The sequence below is a fragment of the Gopherus flavomarginatus genome, chromosome 4 (genome assembly GCF_025201925.1).
Source record: "Gopherus flavomarginatus isolate rGopFla2 chromosome 4, rGopFla2.mat.asm, whole genome shotgun sequence".
In the NCBI taxonomy this organism is placed as follows: domain Eukaryota; kingdom Metazoa; phylum Chordata; order Testudines; family Testudinidae; genus Gopherus; species Gopherus flavomarginatus.
The window spans coordinates 215,154,712-215,174,546 of record NC_066620.1 but is presented as its reverse complement, the minus strand read 5'-3'; the positions used below and the strand labels follow the sequence as shown (position 1 = coordinate 215,174,546).

At 38.4% G+C, this 19,835-nt stretch overlaps 1 protein-coding gene across 2 annotated transcripts in view; it reads left to right on the top strand.

Annotated features, from left to right (window-relative positions):
- RAB10 (RAB10, member RAS oncogene family) overlaps positions 1–19,835 on the top strand; it is a 59,148-nt gene that overhangs the window by 25,864 nt on the left and 13,449 nt on the right. For both annotated transcript variants that reach the window (XM_050948953.1, XM_050948954.1), the window contains one exon: positions 8,263–8,323. In XM_050948953.1, coding sequence (XP_050804910.1) covers positions 8,263–8,323 — 61 coding nt within the window. The remainder of the gene's footprint in view (positions 1–8,262; positions 8,324–19,835) is intronic.

Sequence of the window (19,835 nt, the reverse complement as noted above, 5' to 3'; positions counted from 1 at the left end):
TTTTGCACACTGCTCAATTTCTCTTTCATACACTTTATTCAGCAATTTGCCTGCGAACATTTGCTCTGTTGGGGGGACTGTATCCTGGTCTTAATGAAGTTATGTTAATTTTAATGAAGTGTGGGTTCTCAATTATACGGAAAGGAGAGTTTGTTGCATAAACAAACAGAGCAATTTTTTCATCAATTACCTCTTTTTGTAATCTGCTGGTTCTTCCCATAAATTTTTCTATGGTGGTTTCCGGATGATGGAGATTTTTGCTTCTGTGGCTATGTGATATACATGTTGTAACTGAAACACTGTCTTTGGCAGATAACTCAAACTATAGAAAATGATGGTGATCTTGAAGGTGGAATAGTCTTCTAAACAAAATAAGTCAATGCAGCTATTTAATTATTATTGCCATACTCATTTAGTATTACTCATTGCAGTCACTGAGAGTACTACTTTAAAGGTGAAATTGTAAAAGGAAGATTATTTTAGCTATTTATTTTTTATCACAACTCCATCTAAAATGATAGTTACAGAGTAAAAACTATATATTTGCTCAAACATAATTCAAGAATAGTCCAGAAAGAAGTATGAAATCAAGTTTGCCAGCCTGAAGATTCTGCATGTTCAGACATGTTCCTTCCATCATCTTCAACACAGCTTCCTCCTGAGAAGGAACGCTTCTCATGATGTTGTGTCGTTCGGGCAATCAGCCCTTGCAGTTCTTTGTTGCATCATTTGCATTTTGCACCCATGCCTCTCTTACCCACAAGTGGAGGAACTTGATTGATTAAAATATTCCCAAACTAGGTGTCTCTTATGGCCTGCTGCCATGATAACTTTTCCCTTCTAGTGAGAGAATGGTATGGTAGATCTCAAATCAATGGATACACTCAGACCTCAAGACTTCTGGAATATGCTGCTCAGTTTCACTTTTGTTTCTACTGCCTGTCCTGCCTCACATTTATCTCCAGATGACTTCTCCTTGTCCAGATGTATTCCACCCTCAACAATCTTCTAGTCACTGAACTTTTTGAAACTTTCCACTTTTAGAGAGAGGCAAGGGATTGATGCTCTGTGCACAAATTTGCAGAGGGAAAATAGGTTTGAGGTCTTATTTCTCACCTCCTGTATATTTTATTTAAAAACACTTTTGTTAACAAGCATGTTATCTCTGGAGACACAAATCCACAGTTCAAGAACTGCAAAGCCAAACATCTTTAGTATCTTCTAGACTGTGCATTGAGTCCCCTTGGATAGATAGAAAGATTAACCTAAATCTATACAGAAGCCCCTGGAACCTCATAAGATTGGGTCCCTAATCCATCAACTGTTGGAACTCATTTACAAAACTTTTCTTAAACATTACATGAATATATTCTCATACTATAGAATTAGAATTTATAATTCCTATTCCATGACTGATAGCTCAGTGGTTTGAGCATTAGTCTGCTAAATCCAGGGTCGTGAGTTCAATCCTTGAGGGGGCCACTTAGGGATCTGGGGCCAAAATCAGTACTTGGCCCTGCTGTTGAAGGCAGGGGGTGGACTTCATGACGTTTCAGGGTCCGTTCCAGTTCTAGGAGATAGGTTTAATTAAGATGTGTTATATACATATTGTGAGATACCTATCTTTTTTTCTCAAAAAGCATTTTATCAAAAAAAAACTGATTTAAATAAAATCTAATTTTGTTGAATTTTTTTAAAATAACTGATTTTTATCCACCCTGTAAGACACTGTATACTCTTATGCAAACAAGGTTTCCTTTGGATGTCAAGATTATAACCAAATTTGACGATTCTCATTTTTAGATCATAAATATATCATCCTTTGTGTTTGGGGGAGGGAATTGGGGAGAGACTCTGTTATAAGATACTTTTTTTTTTTTTTTTCTCCCTTCAGTGGGAATTCTTTCCCAATATGGAGATAGCTGAGTGTTCTCAATCAGTTTCCCAGGAGATCTGATATGTGGCTGAAGATTTTTGGCTCCCTCCTAATTATTCACCCAGCACTCCCCAGCCTATGGAGCACAGTTGTCAGACATCATCCAGTAGCGCTCTAAGAGATGGGTGAGCTAGCACTTCTCATCTCCTTCATTCTGGGATTGACCGCACCTTATTCTGCTTGCAAGGAATTGAGTTGCTGAGGTGACTTTCACTTTAGGTTCTCATGGACCTTTGTAGCATATGGGAATAGCAGAATTCCACATAACATCCAGGATTCTTGCCTCTTGCTTTTGGGAAGACACCCACTGTCTAGGATATCTGTAGTAGAACTTTTGCTTTGATTCTTCTTGTCAACAGGGTTCCAGATCTTTTTTTGAGCTAAGAGGCACAAATACAATATAGCTTTACTAAAAGGGCAGATAATGTATCCCAGAGACCAACTGCTTACTATGTTTTTTAGGTTCTGGTCTTGTATCAGGCTTTCAGTGGTTTAGAAGCTGTTCAGTCCTTATGCTTCCGGAAGTCAATTGTCAGTGTAGAATTCCATACAAAAAAACTACATGAAAATAATGAAGTTTCAAAGCAAACCACTTTAATTTAGGAAAATAGCTAAATTAAGGTTCCACGGGCAGCTTATCTCTGCCTCTTGTGCAGTCAGTTTTAGATCTTGCAGAAAAGATCACATGTTGGGTAATGAAGGAGTTATGGCGTCGCACTTTACAGTGAGAGTAACAAATATTGATTATCCAACCTGAATGAATGAATTGGAGGTTCTGTGGGAGAACAGCATGTGATGGACTACATGTGATCAATCAGTCTGTAGGGCAGAATTAAGTTAGCATGCTCTGCCTAAATATTGTCACTACTTCATTTTTAAATTGGTAAACTTTTTAACCTTAATATTTTGCCTTGTATATGTGCTTAGAGTGCATAAACAATGATATAACTTTTAAAAATATAACTGAATTCAAACAATATATGAAGACGTCCTATCCTGATTTAGTTGCTTTCAGTATTATAACTGCAGATACTTGTAGAATTTAAGTAACAAACGCATTGCCTACAGTTCTGTCTAGCAGCTCTGTCAGAAAATCCATGGTTTTCTGACTGGTGGCCATTCTTAGCACAAACTGATTTATGTTGTAATTCCGTTTCTTAGTCATTTGATCTTCTTCCGAGGTGAAATAGAGCAAAGTTAATGCCCTTTTTAATTACCCTTCTACAGCTTGATGAAGCTGCAATTCAGAATCCTGGACTACCATTTTTAGATTGGATTTTTTAGTTTAAAAGTAAATGTTTAAAATATTCTGCATAAAATTTAAGGCACAAGATACTTGGGAACACCTTTTCCAAGAATATGTAACAACTTGGTGACTTGTAGTGGAGTGCTTTTTGAGTGAGCTCACCCATGAGACCTTCCTTAAGCAGAGTTCCTCTATCAGATGCAGCCTTTTCCAATGGTAGCAGAATCTTCAAGGGGAAACTGTTAGCATGCTGTTCTCCAGCCCTAGGCCAGTTTCAGTGACTTTAGTTTACAACCAAAGGCCAATATATTCAGGTGAATTAAATCTCAAATAGGCCTTATGACAGCATCCTGAGGCCTATGTAGCTCTCACTAAACTGTGGAGTTGGTTCCCTTTAATCTGTGGTATCCTGATGCAGCACAGTGAGATGTAGTGGCAACTTCATCTAGATTTTTCTAGAAGTGTCTGAATTATGAAATTAACTATAAACATGGTGGTTGATTTGTCTGATATGGTCTCCACTTCCAATTTTATGTCACAGATTGTACTGACAGTGTATAACTGCATCAGAAATCGTTGGATGGAAGGAAAAGCTGGGAGTTTTGGCAAATGGGTAGGAGATATTTAGCTTCTAGAATGGAGACACATGGAGGAAGTTTGGAATTTTGGGAGCACTAGTTAGCTGTTTCTGCTAAACTGATACACAGAACTTTGAAACCTAAACCTAAATTAAATATCAGTTAAATAGATCCCACTGCCTCTCTGGTATATCCATAGCTGTCAGGACTAGAGCACTAATTTTGTTTTTTCTTCAGTTAGTGTAGATAGCTATGAAACAGACTTAAATTCAGCACATCTGTCCCAGTTTTCTGCATGTAACTTGCCCTGTGTTGCTCTTTTAAACTGATTTTCACCTCAATTATGACTTTTCAGAAATCTGGAACCTAAAACCTATGGCAACTTTCATGAAACAGTCTGCCTCAGTCACTTATCCAGTAAATTGTTTGAAATTGCTAAAACTTGGGGAGAAGCTGTGTTTTTTTTTTAATGTTTTGTTGGGGTGGGGGGGGAGGAATTGGTTTTTTAAAAAGAAATCTATACATTGCATTTCAGATAAGCCAGTGTGCTTTCTCTAAAGAGTCTAAAGCAAATGTGCAGGGGTTTAAATGGAATATAGTCACTACAACAGGTCCATTGAGGCATGTATATACACTTTAGCCTTGTACTCTCAACATATTAAGACCTTCCAAAAAATACATGGATAGCTGAAATCTGCCTCAGAAAGGCTTTTTAACTCTAAGGTTTTTATGCTGCACATAGTCTCAGACTGCTATTTTTACATTCAAATGGTGGTAAATCCAAAAGAAATGCTCAGTTTGTCCTTTTCTTGTTAAACCTAATCTTGGAAGCTGCAATTGGTAGTTGAAAAATACTTCTGTTGGACTGTTAGCCCATGACTGCAAGTGGGTCAAGCTTCTTTCTAGTGTCTGAGGAGGGGACTAAAACATTTAAAAGTGGGGAGAGACTCATGATTGTGATCTCTCCATACCCTACTCTCTGGGTCTTGTACTGTGCCCTTTTATAAGTATCTGAGTTCCTGTTAAGGTGCTGTCCTCAGTAATATGGAAACTTCTCCACTACCAAAATTAATTTGCTTCTCCTCCGCTTCGGAATGGTTTAGCCTTCCTCAGGGACTCTGACTACTTGGCTTTTCCTAGAGGATCTGCTTCTGTAGACAAGCCTGGTAGACTTTAAAAATGAATTACTGGACACGAAGTAAATATTAGGACAAATGATAAAATTAGCAAGAGCCTAACTTTATCTTTGCAGTGAGAAAGCAGAACACTTTACATGCAGATATTGTATACAGTATGCAGTACAGTATTCTATTTAACTCTAAGAGGTTACATGCCTTTGACAAGAGACAAGGCTTCTAGACAAATTCTCCTAGAGTCTTCAGGTTGGGAAAACAGGTGACACTGAGTTGTGAGACAAATATGCAGTGTAACAAGATAGGTGGCCCTTTTTGCCTAAGTAATATCTTTTATCCACTAATGTGTAACACAGCACTCTGGATAACTCATTTCTACCCAGAAACAAACCTAAAATCTATTCCTACTGTGATCTCAGTGGCTATGCAGTGAATATTGTGATATGCTCTTAAGTTACCAAAGTGTGGATTGTTCTCATATCCTTTTTAAACCCCCCCCCCCCACAAGCAATTTCAGTTCTTTTTAAATGACTGATGCTCAAGATCAGTGTACTTTATCACTTTTCTACTTAGCAAAGATGGTAAAATTTGAGCAACCAGATGAGGTTAATCTCAAAGCTGTATTCTTTTGGAACATGTTTCAGAGATATCAAATTCTAAAACTGGCTCTTGATGGTTCCTATGCGAAGTTGATAGGCTTTGATTGGCAGTTCTAATTTATAAGGAACCAACAACAAATGTGCTAGTTGCTTAACTGAGCAGATGGTGGATAATGGAGTGCCTGTAACATGCACAGCATAGCTGCTGATCTTTTGGGACATTTTGATGATTTTTAGTAGTGTAAATTAACTTGTAATGCAGCACAGAACATGAACATTCATGGAAAGCCAGGTACAAGGAGTGCTGAGATCCTCTTGTGGGGAATTGCAAGTGGAACTTCTGGTTTCTTGCTGGTTTTTTTTTTTTTTTTTTTTTTTTTTTTTGCTCATGAAGAATGATTGAATAGACTTTATCAAAGTACTGCATGAGATGTCAGTGTCACAGTTCAAGTTTCTTAACATAGGTAGCATGCAATGTATGGGTATCAATGCAAATTTGTAGTGAGAGACTGTTGGAGCGAAAACTCGCTTTGCGCATGAAGAAATTTTGGATTTGACTGCCCTACCATCAATAGGAGATGATCTAAAAATACTATTGATCCATGCCAGCTTGTACCAACACTGACCATGATTCTGCTCATGTCCTCCAATATTGATGCTTAAAAGATAAAGTCTGTTCCAGCATACCATCCTTAGAACAATAGGGAGTGAAAGATAATTTGTAGTAGCTATTATATGCACTTCAGTGAAATACTTCTGTTTCTTCAACTGACAGGTTTCTTGTCAAGATGAGTTTAGATTTCAATAATTGTAAACTGAAATGTGAGGAAAAAACCAATTGTTATGACCTGAATCTTGTATGACTTTTTTGGGTTGCAATTTAGATTAGAAATTTTCTTTTGAACAAAATAGTCTTTTGGAGGTTTTTTGTTTTTGTTTTTTTAAATCAACTTCCAAGATCAGTGTTAGAGGAATTGTCCTTCTGGAGACTTCCAGTGCATCTAGTCTGGGAGCTTTCCCAAACAGATTTCATGGATTTGAATGCACTTAGTTTCCCTCTCATTTTTATTTCACTTTTTTTTGCCCTCTGTTCCTTATTCTAGTTGCAGGGAGAACCACAAGTATAAACCAAACCTAAACTTAAGCAGTCATGTGTTAAGCTTCCTGTGGCCTATTATTCTAGTGTGAGAACCATCCACATCAAATCCACTAGCAGTGGAAAAGTCTCTAGTGGATTTTGGAGTCTCTGGCTCTTCTGCCTTAAATGTCTGCCTTCATATGCAGACTGGCTGAACATTATATCTCTGAAACACTCTGGAGAGTGTGTGATGTGAGTTGTTTTTGTTAGCAACCTTGGAACTTTTTTTTTTTTTTTAGTACTCCAGTTCAGTGTTTATGCTGAATAAACTTTATTGATCAGTATCGGCTTGGTCTGAATGCTTTCCTCTGGTGGAATATGAACATAATCACCAAGCAAGATTGAAGCCTTCAGTGTGACTGGGTTTCTCTGCCAAACATATCAGAATTACACTTGGTTTCAAAGCTAAGTACTCATGCCTTTGCCATAACTTAATCTCTGAATCAGTTTTCAGTTCTAGTTGCTATTTTAACAAAAACAAAACAACCCTCCCCCCCAACCCTCTTTCCACTTTACTGCTGAAGATGACCTGTGGTGTTCCTAACAGAAGTGTTTTACCCAAGGCATCATTAAATCAGTGTCTGGTTTTCAAAGCCATTCCAGGGGAGATCACTTGTATTGGAGTGTGACTAGTTGAAAGTCACAAGTATATGCATGTCATAAAATGAATAACTGAAGTGGAATGTGTACAGAATGACTTTGTGATGTACCTTGGGTTTTGCAATAACAAATATCCAGTGCTACATAATAACTTGTATAAAAAGTTAAATCATCCATATTTCTAATACTAGTCAGTGCCCAGAGACTGCAATGGAGAATTCTGTAAGTTAAACAGTGAAAGCAGTAGTCCAGACAAGACTATACTTTCTAGGCCAACCTTGTAACAAATGTGAAGGCCTTATAATTGTAAAAAGTGGGTTACTTGGAATATGACTAGCAAAGAAAATAAGCTTGTCCTTATTCTGTAACTTTGATATTTTATGTAGTATCTCTTGGTTTTAACGTTTCTGATCTGTTTTACTTTAGAAACTCAGGTTCTGACTAGGTTAGATATTAAGCTGCAGAACTAGTGAAATGGTGATCTCACAAGAGCCAAGAGTGAAAGTGTGCAATTGACTAAGATTCCCTTCATTGTTGTTCAATAGCTGTTTAACACTTGCATGACTTGAATTATTAACCTTTTGAATAAAGGAAGTCTTTGTTTAATGCAGTACTTCCTGGCTATTTCAGTTAAGGTGTTAAAACTCCGACATCCCAAGACCTCCCAGAAGTTCTCCAGCAAAATCAGAACAATATTTCTAGTATGAAAACTTGGTCTGCCTTCAAAACTTTTAAAATCCTTTGCTGATCACCTTCAAAATATGTTATGCCACCTTCAAGCAGCTTTTAAAAATTGCTATAGCTAGACCACTCCCTAGGGTCTTGTATGCCAAGGAAGCTCCCACCAGCACAGCTACTAGTCAAGCTGTACTGGTGGATCTCAAGTGTAGAAAAGGTTCCACTGTCCTCCTCTTCCCTGCCTTGTTAGTTAAACCTGCTCCTTCTGCCTAAAACAGTGTCTGACAAGTCTGTCCAAATGTGGAATGGTGTTTTTTAGAAGTATTTCTAAAGCTTTTTTCCTTCGTTTCGTAGGGATAGACTTCAAGATCAAAACAGTTGAATTACAAGGAAAGAAGATCAAGCTTCAGATATGGTAAGTGACATCCTAGAACTTGTACTGCCAACATAATTACAGTATGGTTCCTAAGATAGTTTAGCTGAGCTAAACTACATAATGGTTTCTAGTCCTATCAAGGTGAATTGCCTTATGTGAATATCCATATGCATTGTTGCTTAAACTTCTTTTTCAGAAAGTAGGAGGAGAACATTAAGATCAGTAGAGATTTCCATCTAGGTACTTTGCATTCATGACACTATACTCAAGATAGGCATTGTGTATTTCTGATACAGTGATGAAGGTTCATCATTAGGTTTATGGAATTTTCTTAAAGGTTATGACAGCAGAGTTAGAAACTAGAAAAAGTAAGTGATTAAAACTTTGCTGGGTTTAGAAGCACAGTACTAATTCATATTACTTTTCTGAAATATTGAAGGAAATTATACCTTAATTTTGTTAAAAGTTTAATGCATTTCAATAGGTACAGTAGCTGCATTTAATTTGCAGGTTATTAGCAACTCTTCTCTGAATGTTTGAAAACTGAGACTGCTGATAGTCCATGGTTTTGTGGGAAGTGTTTAAAACTGATTCTTCAACAATGAACTGTATTAGTTTATAGTATGTGGAATTGGCTTGTATTTTATAACTTAAATTTGTGTAGATCAAATAAGGCCATGACTGGGGACGCTATAAATCAGTAATTCTGGTAATACCTGCAGACTTCTGCATCACCAGGAATTTGTAAGATGTCTGTATAATTTTTCTGTTTTGCCTCCTACACAATATCTTACCATAATAAGACATGTAAAGCATAAATACTTAATTGTATTAAAAAGCTCACCAGCCAAACTCCCATGTAAAGCAAACTATACTTAAAACCAAAAAAACCCACTTCCTCAGGAAGCGGCTTTCCCCGTCCACTCTGATGACCCTAACTGATGGTTCTTTCATATGTAGTAGCTTTCCTTAAACTGTATCCTATATATTTTTTTTTTTATGTGGGTACTGACAGTCTAGGGGCAGCCTTCTCTGGTCAGTTTGCTTGGACTCCCTTTTCTCAGCCAGGTGCACTCTGCTCCTTTGGTTGTCTAACTTCCGATTAATCTGTCCACTTCCCTGCTCTGTAGTACAGGCTAAAGAAGAATTTGGTGATTCTGCAGAGCAGGGTAATGGCCTTTTACTTTCATATTCCTGTTTTAATGTTCCCATCCATGCCTGTATTGCTCCTACGGCAAAGGACTTTCTCAGCAAGAGCATAAACATATGAAACTGATGCAGCCCTAACCAACCGCAGGCTGTGTCAAAAGGGATGCACCATTCAGGATTAATGCATGTAAAACGGGTGGGGAGAGGGAGAGAGCCTAAAACTTCTCTTCCACTTGTTGCTTTAGCAGAGGCATTTTAGTTTGTTCCTGAATTTTTGTCTGTGTACCATTATTTTAGAGTGAATCTTGTTTCCTTTTCACAGCTGCATTCTTCTACTTCTGTGTAGGCTGTAACAGACTTTGCACCAGAATATGGAGTGTACATTTTTCTTTGCATTTCCTGGGACAAAGTGAAAACAGTTATTTACCTTCGGGTTGCTTATAAAGATAATCATTTTGATGACTGAAGTTGGCACCCAACACTTTTCAGGTTCAAGATATTACCATACTGCTTGTGTTCTAGCCAGAGGAAAATGTCTATGTTGGGAAGAACTTATAGAAATTCAGTCAATTTAATATTTATTGCACCACATGTAAACCCAATAAACCGATGACCCTGCTGATTAACATGCTTTGTATCCTGAACATTATTACCTCTTTGTATACACCATGTCGTCTTCAGCATTTTGCCTGAAAAGTGTCCTTTATCTTCTAGGAATACCTCTGAACATATCCAGGATAACAGGGTCAGTAGCAATAAGCAACAGTTGTTACAAAGAACAGATTATACCAGGCCAAGTTGATTGCCTTTTTAGATAGAAATACAAAGCTAGTGGATGAAGAAACACTAATCCCTGTTGAATCACTTGAGCATCTCTGTAGTCAAAAGTAAATCTAAATGAACAGTTTCAGTGAGGGAATTATCACTTGGATTGGAAAGACTTGGAAAACAAGCTAACAATAAAAGGAATATTGTGGAGGGGAAGGGGTCTAACAAGGTTCAATTTGTAAAGCTGCCCACTAGAGCAGAATCTAATGAACGCAAAGGGTAAAAACGGAACTTTAAGTTTGCAGATGATGATAAAATGGGGAAGAGTTGTGAATTGAAGTATCAAGGTGACTTAGAGAGATTAAAAACTATGGACAGAAAATGGTATGCAACTTGGAAGAATGCCAGATAATACGTCATAGGGAAATTCAAGACACTCACTGAAGAGAGAGAAGATTATGAAACAGTAATGCTGAAAGAGACACAGGAATGTTGGCCTGCAAACTAGACGTGGGTTTTCAATATTGTAATGCAATCAAGGCAAAACCTTTTTAGGAGTAACAAAAAATAAGGTCCTTAAGGAGAAGAATTGTGGATGCTGGCCGTGACTACAGCCTGGGGATCTTTGGATCTAAAATCATGAGCTTTTGTTACCTCAGCTAAAGAAGTAGGTTCTAAAAGCTGTTGTAGACTCAACCCTCTTGACAATGAAGAGCCTCTAGAAAGGGACAGCTACACTTTAAAAATAGAATGAGGGGCTATAACAAAGTCATGGGATGACTTCTTAAAGATTCAGGATGTCTTTGGGGAAAAAAACTTTTAGCAGATATGAGGTGAAAGAATGTGGAGTAATATTTGCAGAAGTGGAAAGCCTAGCTCTACAGAAATCTAAAACAAGACAGGACAAAAGTCCAAGCAGTCTGATTTAGTGGCTTAGAATGCTGTGCTGGGATTTGAAAGAGCCGGAGTCTATTTCCAGTTCTGGCCCTGACTGGTGTGCAACTTTGAGCAAGTCATTTGAACTCTACCCATTTCCCCTTCTGCTCATTTCCTCTTGTCTACTTAGTCCCTGCCTTGAGGTATTTATCCCCAGTATTTTTACAGCACCTAGTACAATGAGGCTTCATTTTCTAGATCTAACAATGCAAATATACAAAATAGTTTTTCTCTGAAAGGCTTATGGACTAGATCAGGGGTAGGCAACCTATGGCATGGGCGCCGAAGGCGGCACGCAAGCTAATTTTCAGTGGCACTCACACTGCCAGGGTCCTGGCCACCAGTCTGGGGGGCTCTGTCTTTTAATTTACTTTTAAATGAAGCTTCTTAAATATTTTTAAACCCTTATTTACTTCACATACAATAATAGTGTAGTTATATTAATAGACTTTTTTAGAAAGAGACCTTCTAAAAACATTAAAATGTATTACCAGCACACGAAACCTTAAATTAGAGTGAATAAATGAAGACTCAGCACACCACTTCTGAAAGGTTGTTGACCCCTGGACTAGATAATTTCTTGGAAGCTGCAGGTGGTTAGGGGAATGAGGAGAACCTGTTGGGGTGGTGGTGGGAAGACTTATCTGTAGTAGGTGGGGGAGGCTGTTAACTACTTGCTTGGTCTCTTCCAGTTTGGCAACAATGTTACCTGGTATAACTTTCTATAATGGCCTCCCAGAAACCCTAGATACTGGCCAGTCCTGATGGGTATAACTAATAATATTCTAGAATTCTGTGGATTTGATCCCTGTAATACAAATTGCTGATATTTCTCAGTGCAAGCTGAGTACATTGAAACTGTCTTGCAATAGATTTTGTTGAGTAGAATTCCAGGAGCACTTAATTTACTGTGTACGATTTTTTCACTGAAAACAAGGGGTCCTTTCAGCAGATGTTCCTACTTAGTAAGGATAAATTATAGTTGCTATAGAACGTAGAGGGTCTTGTCCTGATTGGGCCCTTTGTATTATACATTTGTGACAGGTTCAGTCAGAGTCCCCCTTGGGATTGTTACCTGATGTGCCGAGACTACCTCTGAGTCCATTTTCTCTGCCAGTTTGGGCCTCCAGAAACCTGTCTTGTTGAGCCAGATATGCTGATCTGCTGCAACACAGACCCAGGATCTGACCCACACCCCGAAAGCTGCAGACTTAATTGAAAATGGCTTAACAAGTGCTCTTGTCTTGAGCACCCAGACACCTCGCTCCCAGTGGGATCTAAACCCCAAATAAATCCATTTTACTCTGTATAAGGCTCATACAGGGTGGATTCATAAATTGTCCACCCTCTATAATACTGATGGAGATAGATGGGACAGGGATAGCTCAGTGATTTGAGCATTGGCCTGCTAAACCCAGAGTTGTGAGTTCAATCCTTGAGGGGGGCATCTTGGGATCTGAGGCAAAAATCAGTACTTGGTCCTGCTAGTGAAGGCAGGGGGCTGGATTTGATGACCTTTCGGTGTCCCTTCCAGTTCTATGAGATAGGAATATCTCCATATTTATGTACAGCTGTTTGCTCCCCCAGATATTAATCAGTTACTCTGGGTTAATAAACAAAAAGTGAGTTTTTATATTTAATAAAGTAGGAATTATGTGGTTCCAAGTAATAACAGACAGAACAAAGTAAGTTACCAAGCAAAGTAAAACAAAAACATGCAAGTGTAAGCCTAATACAGTAGGAAACTGAATACAGGTAAATCTCACACTCAGATGTCCATCCCAGTGAGCTTCTTTCACACATAAGAGTCCTTCCTAGTCTGGGCCCAGTCCTTTTCAGACCAGTGTTGTGGTTTATGGCCTGGGTCTAGCAATCACTCACACCCCCGTAGTTACGGTCCTCTGTTCCAGTTTCTTTCAGGCATCTCTTTGGGGTGGAGGAGCCATCTCTTGAGCCAGCTGAAGACAAAATGGAGGGGTTTTAGGGGCCTTTTATATTCTCCCTTGTGGGCAGAAACCACTTTGTTCTTCTGTGCAAAGTCACAGCAACAAGATGGAGTTTGTAGCCACCTGGGCAAGTCAAATATCCATGAATGATTCAGCTTTTTGCAGGCCACTATCATTGTTTACATGTTAGTTTGAACGTTCCCAGGAAAGCTCAGATGTAGATTGGCATCTCCCAAAGTCCATTGTCAGTTAAGTGTTTCTTGATAGGACTATACTAAGTAAGTGGCCATTCTCAAGAAGCTGACCAAATGCTTTACTGGGGCTACTTAAAATCAGACATATTGAAATACAAGTACATAGCCAATATTCATAACTTCAGATACAAAAATGATACATGCATACAGACAGCCTAATCAAACCAGAAAATTACAATCTTTCTACAGACACCTTACTTGACCTCCTTTGTACAAGATTTGGTGCAGCTAAAGGACCTTGGTTGCAACAATGATCTGTACAGTCACAGTTCATGTCAGTAATGTCACAATGTTGTACAAACACAGTCCCTGCCTCAAAACATTTATGATCTAATTTGAAAAAACACAATGGTAAAGGATCAAAATCAAAGGATAAGCTATTTTTTGAATGGATTGGGTTCCCATGATATTCTCTGCTTTATTTTGGACTTTGTTTTGATGCTATCTGTAAAACTGAGTTTCTTTCCAGGTTAATACATCTCTTAACAGCGGTGGCTGCTGCTGCAATATGTTTGATTGAGACACATCACTTTGTATAACAAACTGTATTTAATTGCCACAGCCTGCATTTAAACGCCTAGTTGTACTTTTATTATGTTGTTTATTTTACAGACCTGTGTCCCCCTCCCAGGACAACAGCTGCTAAGCAGGGCATATATTCACTGGAACCTGACTTGTGCAACTTGTGTTTAGACTGTTTTAACTATGATGACCCCTTTGTGTAAGAGAGATGGCTCATCAGGCAGGAAGCAGTTTATTTTAAAGAGTGCTACTTAGTGACTCAATTGGCCATGTCATAAACAGATAGCTAAGGGTTAATGTCTCTTTCACCTATAAAGGGTTAACAAACAGTGACCTGCAAACACCTGACCAGAGAACCATTCAGGAGACAAGATACTTTCAAATCTCGTGGAGGGAAGCCTTTGTTTGTGGGTTTTAGGTTTGGCTTTGTTCTCTCTGGGTCCTGGACGGGATTAGAGGTGCAACCAGGTTTCTGCCAATCTCCCTGCTACAGTCTCTTATCTATTCAGAATTGTGAGTAAGAAAAAAGGCGGTTATAGTCTTTTAATTTGTTTTCTTATTTGCATATATGTACTTGCTGGAAGTAGCTTAAATTGTGTTTCTGCTGGAGAAAGTTTCTTTCTATTGTTTATAAGTTGAAAGACCCTGTAACTGTTTACCATCTAAAGTGCAGAGGTAAACCTTTTACTTTTTTTCTTTTTTATTAAAAGTTTTGCTTTTAAGACCTGTTGATTTTTCTCTCCTAATTAAGGCTCAAAGAAATTGAGTCTGTATATACCAGGGAATTGGTGGGAAGCAAGGAGGGAAAGGTAAATCTGTATTGCCTCTGGGTGAGGGGGAGAGAGAAACTTGATCTCTCTGTGTTGTGTTTCAAGGAATTGAATCACGGTATCTCCTAGTGTACCCAGGCAGGAAAGACCTGGGAGGAGGTAAAGAGGTGGGAGGGAATGGTTTATTTCCCTTTGTTGTGAGACTCAAGGAATCTGGGTCTTGGGGTCCCCTGGGAAGGTTTTGGGGGGACCAGAGGATATCAGGCCCTAAAAATTCCTGATTGGTAGCAGCACTACAGAATCTAAGCTGGTAATTAAGTTTAGAGGACTTTATGCTAGTACCCATATCCTGGACGCCAAGGTCCAGATTTGGGAATTATACTTGACAGGCCAGAGCACTTGCTAGTGGCAGCGCTAACTCCCAAGTAGAAGTAGGTATTCATCTTTCTTATATAACACCACTTACTTTTTAAGAATGCGTTTGTCAAAATAAGTTTGAGGGAATATAGGTTTGTATCTTCAACCAGTGGAATGAAATTCCTCAAATAGCCTGAAAATTGCACATTGCTGTATATTCTGGTGGAGAGGAAAGGGGGAGTATGGAATTGTAATTTAAAAAAATGTCAGGAAGGAAAACTACCTAGCTTATTAAAGATAAATACAACCAAAGGGGTTGTGTAGTTTCAATATTTTACATTTTTGTAAAATAGATGGAAACAACAAAGGGGTCTTGGTCCAAGTAATCATCTGGAACAGGATTTTCTCCCATTTTGAAAACTCATGTTTTTTCCTGAAAAATCAGATGAAGAAAAACTAGATTTAATGAAACAAAACTAAGTGCCCTATGTAATTTGTAATAAAAAATATAAAGTGAACACCCTGCGCTTTGTATTCTGTGTTGTAATTGAAATCAGTACATTTGAAAATGTAGAAAAATTTCCACAAATTTATAATTTAAATTGGTATTCTATTGTTTAACAGTGCGATTAAAACTGTGATTAATATTAACTATTTTTAAATCTCATGATTAATTACAATTTTTTACGTAGTTTGACAGCCCTAAAGTACAAACTAAATCAGGATGGATAAAAATCATTTATAAAAATCAGTTGATACTCATTCTTTAATTTAAACCAGTTTTATATACATATTGCTAGTTCTTCAATTTTTGCCCTATTTTATAGTTTTTTACACCCCACCCCCTGATCAGGCTACAAGCTTCAACTTCCAGGCATTAGATTGTGTTTTATCTTTGTCTCCTAGATTGAAGAGCCAATTATCAAATATTTGTCATCTCTATAAATACTTATAGACTGGTCAAATATCCCAAACTACTTTGTTCAGCTAAATAGATTGAGCTCCTTGAGTCTTTTGCTATATAAGGCATGTTTTCTAATCTTTTAATCATTCTCATGGTTTCTTGAACCCTCTTCAATTATCAGAATCCTTCTTCAATTGTGATCACCAGAAATGGACACTTTATTCCATTAGAGGTCACACCAGTGCCAAATACAGAGGTATTATAACCTCCTTATTCCTATGCACTACTCCCATTTATACATCCAAGGAACACTTAGCCTTTTTCGGTCACTGTATAGCACTGGAAGCTCATGTTAGCTGATTATCCACCGCTACCCCCTCAATCTGAGTCGCTGCTTCCTAGGATAGAGTCCCTCCTCACTGTGTAAGTATGGTCTACGTTCTTTGTTCCTAGTTCCTAGATTTGTACATTTAGCTTTATTAAAATGCATATTGTTTGGTTGTCCCATTTATCAAGCAATCCAGATTGCTCTGTATCTGTGATCTGTCCTCCATTATTTAATACTCTCCCAACTTTTGTATCATTTACAAACTTGATCAGTGATTTGGTTTTCTTCCAGATCATTGATTAAAAATGTTAAATAGTGTAGGGCTAAGAACTGATCCCTGCAGAATCCTACTGGAAACATCCCCAATCAACGATTCCTGGTTTACAATTACATTTTGACTTTCCTTTAGCCAGCTTTTAATCTGTTTATTTTATGCTATGTTAATTTTATATCATTCTGATTTTAATCAAAATCTGCAATATCAAGTCAAATGCCTTACAGAAGTGTTACATCACATCAGTGCTATTACTGTTATCTGAATTTGTAATCTCCTTTTTAAAAAAATCAAGTTAGTGTTATAGGATCAATTTTCCATCAACCCATCTTGACTAGTATTAATTATATTACTCTTCTTTAATTCTCCATTAATCAAGTCCTGTATGAGCCACTCCATTATCTTGCTTGGGACCAATGTCAAATTGACAGGTTTATAATTACCCAGGCCAGCTTCTTTACCCTTTTTAAATATTGGCACAGTTTAGCTTTCTTCCACTCTTCAGGAACTTCCCTGGTATTCCAATACTTATTGAAAATCATCATTAATGGTCCGGCAAGCCTCTCGGCCAGCTTTCTCAAAACTCGTGAATGCAGTTTTCTGTTGCTAAAGTAGATGGTTTTTCTGCTCGTTTCTATAGCTTCTGGTTAGAATGTTCAAATTTTACTTTAACTTTTTTCTACTAAACTTCACATTTAAACCATTTGTCTGTGCTGAAAGAAAAGTGTAGGTTCTCCATTGTGTTCTCATAGCAAATAGCTCATGCTTTATTTGCAGGCAGTGGCACCTACAGCTATATTGAACTTCCTCCAGGACAAGAAAACTGAAATGTCTGAGTGACATGCACCAAATGCTTCATAAGAAGCTGTAAGAACCCCATAGTAGGAAGATGTGGGGTAATGTGGAGGGCAGATTTGATGGCCTCTGAGGATGTCTTTACTGGATAGTTAACCCTGGGATTTGGTAGCCACATTAGCCTTGCCCGGGTGCAAGCATCTCCACAAAAAAACCCTAGCGATGTTACTGTTTCTGCATTCTCACTTTTGTGTGTCTGGGGATATATCCCATGTTTTTTTGTATTGAGACACTGAGATTCTTTCCCAACCAGTTGTCTGCCCTCCAGATGGAATTGTGGGAAACACATTGGAGGAACATCAGCATCCAGGCAACTTTTTACCTGTATCCTGATTGCAAAGTGGGCAGGTTCTAACCTGTTAAACCCAAACCTGAGTTCTAACCTATGCCTCCAGTCACATAAGCTAGCCTGATCTTAAAGCACCTCCAAATCTAGGTCAAAAGTCTATTTGGATGGTAGGGGGAGTTGGACTGAACCTTGGATAAGAGCCCAGGTGACTGCTGAGAAGACAGGCCTTGAGAGGCTAATGCCTTGACATATGAGGCTTAATTATAGAAATTGATGAAAGGACATTAACTATAACAAAATAGTTTTATCCAAAGGTCAATGGGGCATGTTCTTCAGTCACTTAAGTGCCCTTGAAAAATTCCACCTCTTAAGTGCTTAAGAGTTTAGGAGCATAACTTTAAGCTTCTGTTTGAAAAATGTGAACACACGTGTAAGAGTTTGCACTAATAATGTAGTGAAAGTCTAAACTTTCCATTAACACTGCAGCCTTAGGGGCTAAAATTACATGCACTAAAATTTGGTGTCAGTTTTTGTTGCTTCAAAACAAAAATGCCTCAAATGTTGTTTTAACTTTAAATGCATGGGAAGTCCCATTAATCAATAAGACCATTCATGTAAGTTTGCAAGATCAGGGCCTTAATTTTCAATATTTTTACCTAGAACAGTTTTGGATAAGTCAAATAAGACCCTGTTAGTAGTGATGTTGAAACAAACCAGCCCCCTAGTGTTTATAATTTAGTTCATTAGAAATTGAAGGCACACAATTTCTAATTGGCTTTTACAGAACCTAAACCTGACTTGAATACCACTTGAAAAAAAAAGACTTAAATCCTTAAATTTAACTCATTGTCTCAGCATGTTGAACGATTACCTGCATGATCATTACCTTGTAACTGCTCGGGAAAAAGGAGGGTCTTTTCATTGCAGCTTGGTTGACTGGTTAGTCATTGGCATCAATTGACAATTATTCTGTCTATGCTGAATGGATCACTTCGTCCACAGGTTTCTACTCTACTGTTTCTTGAACTAGATTGTTTTGTCAGACTGACTAGATACTAAGGTTTTCTCAGTATTCAAGTTCTTATCAAGATTTGGAAATCTTTAAGGAACGTTGTTTTTCCAGTTCACGCATTCTATATTTGTATTTGTGATACTTCCCAGGGGTACCCACGGTTGAGGCACCTCGCTACCACCTGCCCTTAGTGTGCACAAGTCTTGTCTTGCGTCTGCTAGGTGTCAGCTCCCTTATTCTCCCAGCCACAGACAACACAAGCACTCCCCTCTTAGCTCACCCCATCTCCACTGTCCCTTATGCAGGTTAGCAATAGGCACCAACCCCACATCCTTCACCCTCTGTGGTGTCCAGCCTCTTTTTTTCTACTGGACACTCACAGAATTACTAGACCCACTGTTCCCCAAGGAACAGTACACCACCGCTTACTAGTTAAATCTCGGAACTTAGCTCTTAAATGTATTTATAGAAAAAGCAATTATAAGTCTATTTTACAGAGTAGTGATTCATATGATAAAAAACAAAAAAATATTGGAAATAAATGGTTACATATATAATCAACACTCACAGAGCCTAAACTCAAGTAACAAGATGCCATCTTGAGTAAGGTACAGCTGATCCCAAAGTCTCTTGGTTTTTCAACTAGCATGGCTGAGGCGCTTCTTTCATGAGCCCCAGCCAGCTGGCAGCTTCCTCTCCCCTCCCTCCCCACAAATGAAGAGTGCCAGGATGTCTTTCTGCACTCCTAGATGTACCGGACCAGTCCTTTGTTCTTCACCTCTAAAATAGGGTCAGTTCCCCACTCCTCCCATACCTCTTCTTGTTAATTTTCCACTTAAAGTCTCCACAATCTCTTCATTAGTGTTTGACTCACTATGCAGATAGACAAAATGATCAGCCAGGGAGCCTCTCACTTCGTGTCCAGTGGTATCTGACTTAAGGCATCATGCTACCTCTGAGTGATCTGCCATTAGCTACAAGGCCTTAGGAACAATTTCCTTCGTGTGTGTGTGTGTGTGTGTGTGTGTGTGTGTGTGTGTGTGTACACCTTACATATTAACTGTACTTACATTTTGCAAAGATTACGATCAGTGTGACGTAGGCTTCCAGTAGAAACCTTACATGTCCCTCTTTGGCAAACTAGAATGTAAATACCAGGCCCAGGGGATCCCTGTAGCTCTATGCAT